Genomic DNA, 6,330 nt, shown 5'->3' with positions numbered 1-6,330 from the left:
TTAAAACATACACTTTCTGACCTGGTTGCTAGTGGGGTTTGCATTGACTTCATGCTGGCTGGCAGTACTTTGGAAGCATGGTAAAAAGTTAAGGGACTTTAAAAACACTTCTAAATATTTGGTTCTTCTGTCCCAATCCTTTGTTAAAGGATTTTTAAAGAAACAGTGCAGTTTATGGTGTAACAAAAGACCTTTGGTTTGTGTAATGCATGATTAATACAATAAAGAATTTTTTCTAGTCTTCCAAAAGTTCTGATCAGTTTGAAGAGTTTTGATGAGTTTTGTAAGGTTTTTGATTTACTACGACTCAGCAGATTTTAAAGATTGTACCACATAGCAAAACGCAACTGTTGAAAAGTAATGTATATAAAATGTCTATAATAAATATTAAATGGTGTATCTGTATATGCAACATGCCCCATGTCTCCACAATTAATGCAGCGTTGTATTTATCAAAGTATTCGATTGACAATGACAAACATTTATTGCCAAGATTCACAATTTTAATGAAGATTGTGTTTCTATTGAGACAGATTAAACAAGACCTCTGCTACATAGATGAAAGACTGTACTTTTGTTATGTGGATGGGTTGTTCCAGTGTTCAATTGTGAATTCTTAATTGCGTAAGGTCCAGTGGACGTACTTAAGCTCAACCTGTTTAGAAGAAAGTGTGGACATTTGATTTCACATTTTTGATCAACAATTGGTCACGTTTTTAAAGCACCTTGTCTTTTATTGAGAGGAAAGTAATAAATTAAAAACAAATGTACAAGCAGTCTGATGCCCCCTCCTCCCCTTTGGTGTCATTATGTGAGGCAGTGAAGCATGCATATAGAAGGATAAGGCAAAGATAGGTTTGTTATGTTTGTTAAGGGTATGTAAAAGTCTAATTAAAGGCAAAATAATACTTCACCAAAACTTCCAACTTACCAAATGCTATTCTCAACAGAAACCCAGAAAACATGATTTGTTGTGAACATGATTAAGAAATGGTGTGCATGTATATCGATTGGTACCCCTGGGAAGGACCATATTGCTTTATTATATAACCCAGATTTATTTATGTGATGGAGTGAATCGGCGAACGACCTATTAAGATATATAAAAAAGGAAAAGAATCAACCAGATTCGGTTCATCTGTACTACCAACAGAGAGCACATGAGGGCTCTGTTTCACTGCAGGTATCCGCAGCGCTGTTTTTGGTTACCAGAAAAATCTGCATCTTGTGCACAGCCTTGCATAACTGGAATGAAATGTTTGATTCCAATGTTAATATGAAAGAGCCCTGTGTAAAGTTAAATGAGAACATTAAGACTACAAATGACAAATAATAACATTTTCCACATTATAGAGAGGTTGACATAATGCATTCTCAAATATGTTGTAACCTTTGACAAATTTAAGCTTAAAACTTTTCCTTCAAGAAAACCCGAATTTGCCCATCCCTGCTTTGAACAATTTGTTTTAAATACAAAAACTACATTGTTGGCCTTATTTTGGTTCTAAATAATAATACGCGTAACGAAAAGCCAAATGAGATAATAAACATGATGCTCTTTTCATTAAGATCGCCCTGCTTTCTACTCCTTTTTCTCGGTATCCTTGCTGTTCTCTCTTTCTCCAACAGTTACACTCTCTAGTTGAACTCGGTGAAGTCCCTGCAGATACCCCGCACGATGGGCTGATGGAAATCTGCCAGGCCGGTGAACTCGCGGGTGAAGAACATGTGGCTGTCTTTGGGCTCGGACGCCATGGCCCTCAAATCTTCCATTGGAGCCCAAGCCACGCCCACCGTATAGACGGTAATCCCTATGAAACAAGATGCACATGGTCATGATGGCCTTCCATAATAATTCTGTGCTGGTAATCACTTCGACTGATGTCGAAAAAACTTTGTTGTTGGGTCACACTAGACTTGAGAATGCGAAATTTTGACGAAGTCCGCATTAATTTAACACCTCTTAAAATAGTTACTGATTGGATTGTGTGTTTTTCACAGACTTGCTGGAAATCAAGGACCCCTGATTGAACACCCTGGTTCTGGATTAACCAAAGGAAGTGTGCATGTAAGTATACATACCCTCTCGCTGGGCAGCCAAAGCGGGCACTCTCACATCATCATAGGACTGTCCATCAGTGATGATAATGAGGAACTTCTTGCCGGAGCCCGTGCGTGGTTTGAAGAGATTCTTCGCAGCAAAATTGATGGCATCTCCAGTGGCAGTGCCTCCGCTCATGTACGCGATGTTCTTCAGAGCCCTCAAAGCATCATCTTTCGTGGTGTAGTCATTGAAATTGAACTCCATCCTTTGGTCGTAGGTGAACTGGATGGCACCGATGCGAGATCCGATGTCGGAGATATCGAAGCTGCGTGCAATGTTAGCCAGAAGTTCCAGCACTAGCCTGAAGTTCCCGTCACCTACGCTGCTGGACCCATCGATCAGGAAGCCCAGGTTGACGGAATTGTAACACGTCTTGCTGCAGAGCATCTGATCGATGGAGCAAAGTTTATGAGCAAGAGGCTTCACAAACTTGTTGGTTCCAAACCAGCTAGGCATGGTGAAGGTGAAGAACTCATTGTCCTTGCATACCACCTGTCAAACACAAGTAAGTATAGTTAGGTTTTAGAGAACCGATAGTCTTCTTCTTGTCCAAAAATGTGTGGGTTCTTTTCAATTGTCTCACCTTTCTCATGAAGTCTGGGTCGCTCACCATATTCACCTCCTCAGGAGCAGGTTTGGCCACAGACACAAAGAACACGTTAATGCCAGACTCTCTGGCCAACACCGCAGCCTCCTCCACATTATCCGAGGGCCAACCATCGACAAACACCACGATGACCCGTGGGTAACCTCTCCTCACACCGTAATCCAGATTGAAGAACGTCCTCACGGTGTGTAGTATGGCCTTACCTGTGCAAAAGGTAATAACTCAAACCTGCTGAGGTCTGCTCATTGAAGCATAGGCTACTGTATATTATTACACCCATGTCAGAGGTTTGAAAGGAATGTTCCAGGTTTCTATTGTTTTATTAACAGTGTAAATAAATGCTGATGATTAACACATGATTAAACTCATTTTTTTGTTTGTCAAGCAAGAGAAATGTTTGTAGCAAAATACTTTTTTTACTATTTTAATGGAAGTCTATGGGGCAAGACATCCTAAATGTTTACATACAGAACGTGAAGATCATAATGTTATCTAAGCACTTTTTTGTTTAGTACAAAATGTGTTTATTTAGACACTTTTGAGTTTCTAGGTTTATTAATGTTCATGTAGAATCAGGTCTGAGGGGCCAGTGCCACCCCAGATTTCTTTTGGGCCCCCCCAAAATATCCAGCTGACCATTAAAAATGAAATACTTCTTATTTGTATGATCTATTAAACAATAATCTGTCAATTTCTTCATAGAAATTTAAAAATTATGCATGCAATGAATGATGATGAAGATGATGATGATAAAGCGTCTGCCAAAATGCATAAATGTAATATATATATGCCCAACCAGAATATATGATTTCCCCAATACCAGCCTAGTACCGGGCCTGTGTAGAATGTATGTATTGGGGAATAATCATAATGTTTTTCACATTGCATAGTATAATGAATAGTTTATAACAGTTTTACAGTTTGTAAAAGTATTAACAATATAAACTGGTTGTGTTCCGTTGACTTATATCCACAACCTGAAGTTCACCTTTTAAAATTATTTTCAAGTTTTGCACAGCATTAGAAAGTGCTGTGTGACACAGTAATGGCTGTTTTCATTTAACACGTTTGTTGGATCAGTGTGAAACCCCTGGTGGTGTTTGTTGGATTAATGCCAATAAGAATTAAGAATGTTGGTGTTTGTTGGCGTTTTGTTGTATCAGTGTGATTTAGCCAACGTCACAAAAATGTTTATGCATGTGAAAAACCTTCATGTTGTTACTGATAAAACCCATTTTTACGTCTAACTCCTATGCAATGCCTTGCCCCACATTGTAATTAGTATACATTTCTAATAAGAGATATTACTCCTGAAACATTCCTTTAAGAGTGAATTTCAGTGAGATTTGTGATTTTTTTCACTTAATTCATTTAAAATATGTTTGCTTTGTTAGTTTGTAAGTGTTTGTATTTAACCTGTATTTGTATTGCCTCCAATGTATGGTATTTCTTTGATGGCAAAAGTCAGGTCTTTGACTGTAGTATAGTTTGTCAGGTAGAATTCAGTTCGAGGGCTCTCACTGCAGGGAAGAACATGTATTAAAACTGGTTTTACATGACAAAAAAATCGTCAGACAAGGGAAAAAATGTTCAGAGTTCACCTGGTTTGCACCACTCCTACATGAGGTCCTGGTGATCCAACCTTCAGCATCGACACAAGCTTACTAATATAGCTCTTCTGCAAGTTAAACCGACGCTGTCCAATGTTATAGCTGCTATCTAGCAACAAAGCCATGTCCACTGGACAATCTGGAGAAACGTAATTTACACAGAATCTGCTAAATCATGATCATAATTGTAACCCTGAACTCATATAGGCCGATTTCTAGAAAAAATTAGAGTTTTTTAGAGAACCAAAAAAGTTAAATTAGAGAACATTGTTTAAATAGTAAAAAAAAACTTGTAGTAATCATACAGACCTCTGTTTGCTGTTGTAGGAGGAGGTTTCTTCACGGTTTTTTTGACTGGTTTCTTGACTGTAAAGGAGAAGTATGGATATTCAGAATGGTCAACAGATGTAAATCAACTCCTGTTATCTGCTGTCATCATGTTACCTGCTCCAGATACAACAGTGGAGGAACTGCTGGTTTGGCTGGACACTTCCAAAGGCAAGCTTATTGTTCCTATAAGAAATGAACAAATCATAGACTTTGCATTTTGGGGACACGCGTACACACATTTGTAATGATGCAATCATAAAAAAATTACTCACTAGCCACAGTAAAAGATGAACTCCATTGTGACAGGGACTGAGATTGGACACCGTGAGCGAAAGAGCTGAGATAGTTTGTCCTACCCTGCAGTCCATGAACCTCCACAGGGCCGCCTGATAAAGTTATGATTCCTCTGGGTGATGATACGGACAAAAGAAAAGAAATTTTAATCATAACTCGACTAAAACATTTCTTTAGTTTTTCCAAGATTTTCATACTTTCTGAGGTACATTTAATTTGTCATTATTCTTGTGAAAAATGTACCTGTGTATTGCTGCACCACAGATGCTAGAAATCGAGGCATAAACTCCTGAACCAAACACCGACAGACTCCACAGAGAGCAGTTTGCTGGGCAGAGAACCAGCTGACGCGTGTCCGGTAGATCAGCTGCCCGGGTTCCACAGGTAATCGGTGTTGGAACTGAGATATACATAACAATAAATGTGTGTCCGTATAGAATTACAGTACAACAAACAGAGTCAATTTTTTTTAACTTTGCATATAAATTCCCGAGTGTCTCAGAAATGCTGTAAAAATATGTAAATAAATCTTCTAAAATAAAAGCGAAGTGAATAATAAAAATATTAAGCTAACTGTGAGGTATGTGAAATAATGCAGATAAATATTACATTTTTGAAAAAGATGCTCGTAAAAACTATTTGTGGTATTTTAAATTAGCTACTCCTTTGGATGTAATTTAATACACAAAAAAATGATAAAAGAAATTACCATTAACTTCAGAGCCCAAAGTGCAGCAGCTTACAGACAGAAGACCTGTGCAACAGAAAAACTGAATAGTACATTTTTGCAGCTAAAATTTATGAGGCATGCCATAAAAATAACTTCAGACAAACTCATAAATGTATCGCCTACCTAATACATGAAGTACAGCAAACCACATCGACATGGTGAATGAAGATGTCTGTAGAGACAAAAGAACATTATGCCAGGCAACAATAAAAAACTCCACTCATCCTGAATTAAAAGTATTATGTTTATTTAAAAAAAAAGATATAAACTGCTGTTTTTTGTATTGAAGTGTGTAATATTTATTTTGCAAGAAGAAGAAGAGAGATGAGATATGATACAGAACGTAATCTCCCTAGACACATCCATCACAAACAGCCCCTGTCGCATACTTCAGTTAATCCACTCACAGGATGAGAGGGAGAGCGAGACAGAAACTACAAAAATGTGTGTTGCAAATATGTAAAAATAATGAAAAGGCTTATCATTATGTACATGTATAAATACACTAAACAGCCAACCAACAACTGAAATTAAATCCATCTTACAGATAAACGGCAGGATGACGTGTCCTCAGCGCTGAAAGCTTCACACAAAAGTAATTCCTTTACGGGGTATTCTGATATTCCAGAGGCGTCTGAATATTGAGGAAAGAGCT

At 37.9% G+C, this 6,330-nt stretch overlaps 1 protein-coding gene across 1 annotated transcript; it reads right to left on the bottom strand.

Annotated features, from left to right (window-relative positions):
• Window positions 1–708: 708 nt before the first annotated feature.
• Window positions 709–6,330, bottom strand: coch (coagulation factor C homolog, cochlin (Limulus polyphemus)). The gene is made up of 12 exons (XM_057344784.1): window positions 6,221–6,330; window positions 5,799–5,847; window positions 5,655–5,699; window positions 5,189–5,345; window positions 4,924–5,057; window positions 4,766–4,834; window positions 4,631–4,687; window positions 4,313–4,460; window positions 4,128–4,231; window positions 2,688–2,914; window positions 2,083–2,596; window positions 709–1,811 (listed from the first exon to the last, which is right to left on the bottom strand). Exons 2-12 carry the CDS (start codon window positions 5,830–5,832, stop codon window positions 1,639–1,641), a joined length of 1,662 nt encoding a protein of 553 aa, XP_057200767.1. The 5' UTR covers window positions 5,833–5,847; window positions 6,221–6,330; the 3' UTR covers window positions 709–1,638.

The sequence above is a fragment of the Triplophysa rosa genome, linkage group LG10 (assembly GCF_024868665.1).
Source record: "Triplophysa rosa linkage group LG10, Trosa_1v2, whole genome shotgun sequence".
NCBI classification, from domain to species: domain Eukaryota; kingdom Metazoa; phylum Chordata; class Actinopteri; order Cypriniformes; family Nemacheilidae; genus Triplophysa; species Triplophysa rosa.
The sequence above is the reverse complement of the archived record's forward strand: the minus strand, read 5'-3'. Positions and strand labels throughout refer to the sequence as shown.

Bases quoted from the DNA above. Each gene is read 5' to 3' on its own strand.
- coch (XM_057344784.1), bottom strand. From the start codon at position 5,832: ATGTCGATGTGGTTTGCTGTACTTCATGTATTAG. The intron at 2,915-4,127 runs GTTAAATACAAA...CCTTTTGCACAG, and splicing joins TGGAGGCAATACAAATACAG to GTAAGGCCATACTACACACC. The intron at 2,597-2,687 runs GTGAGACAATTG...TGTGTTTGACAG, and splicing joins ACCCAGACTTCATGAGAAAG to GTGGTATGCAAGGACAATGA.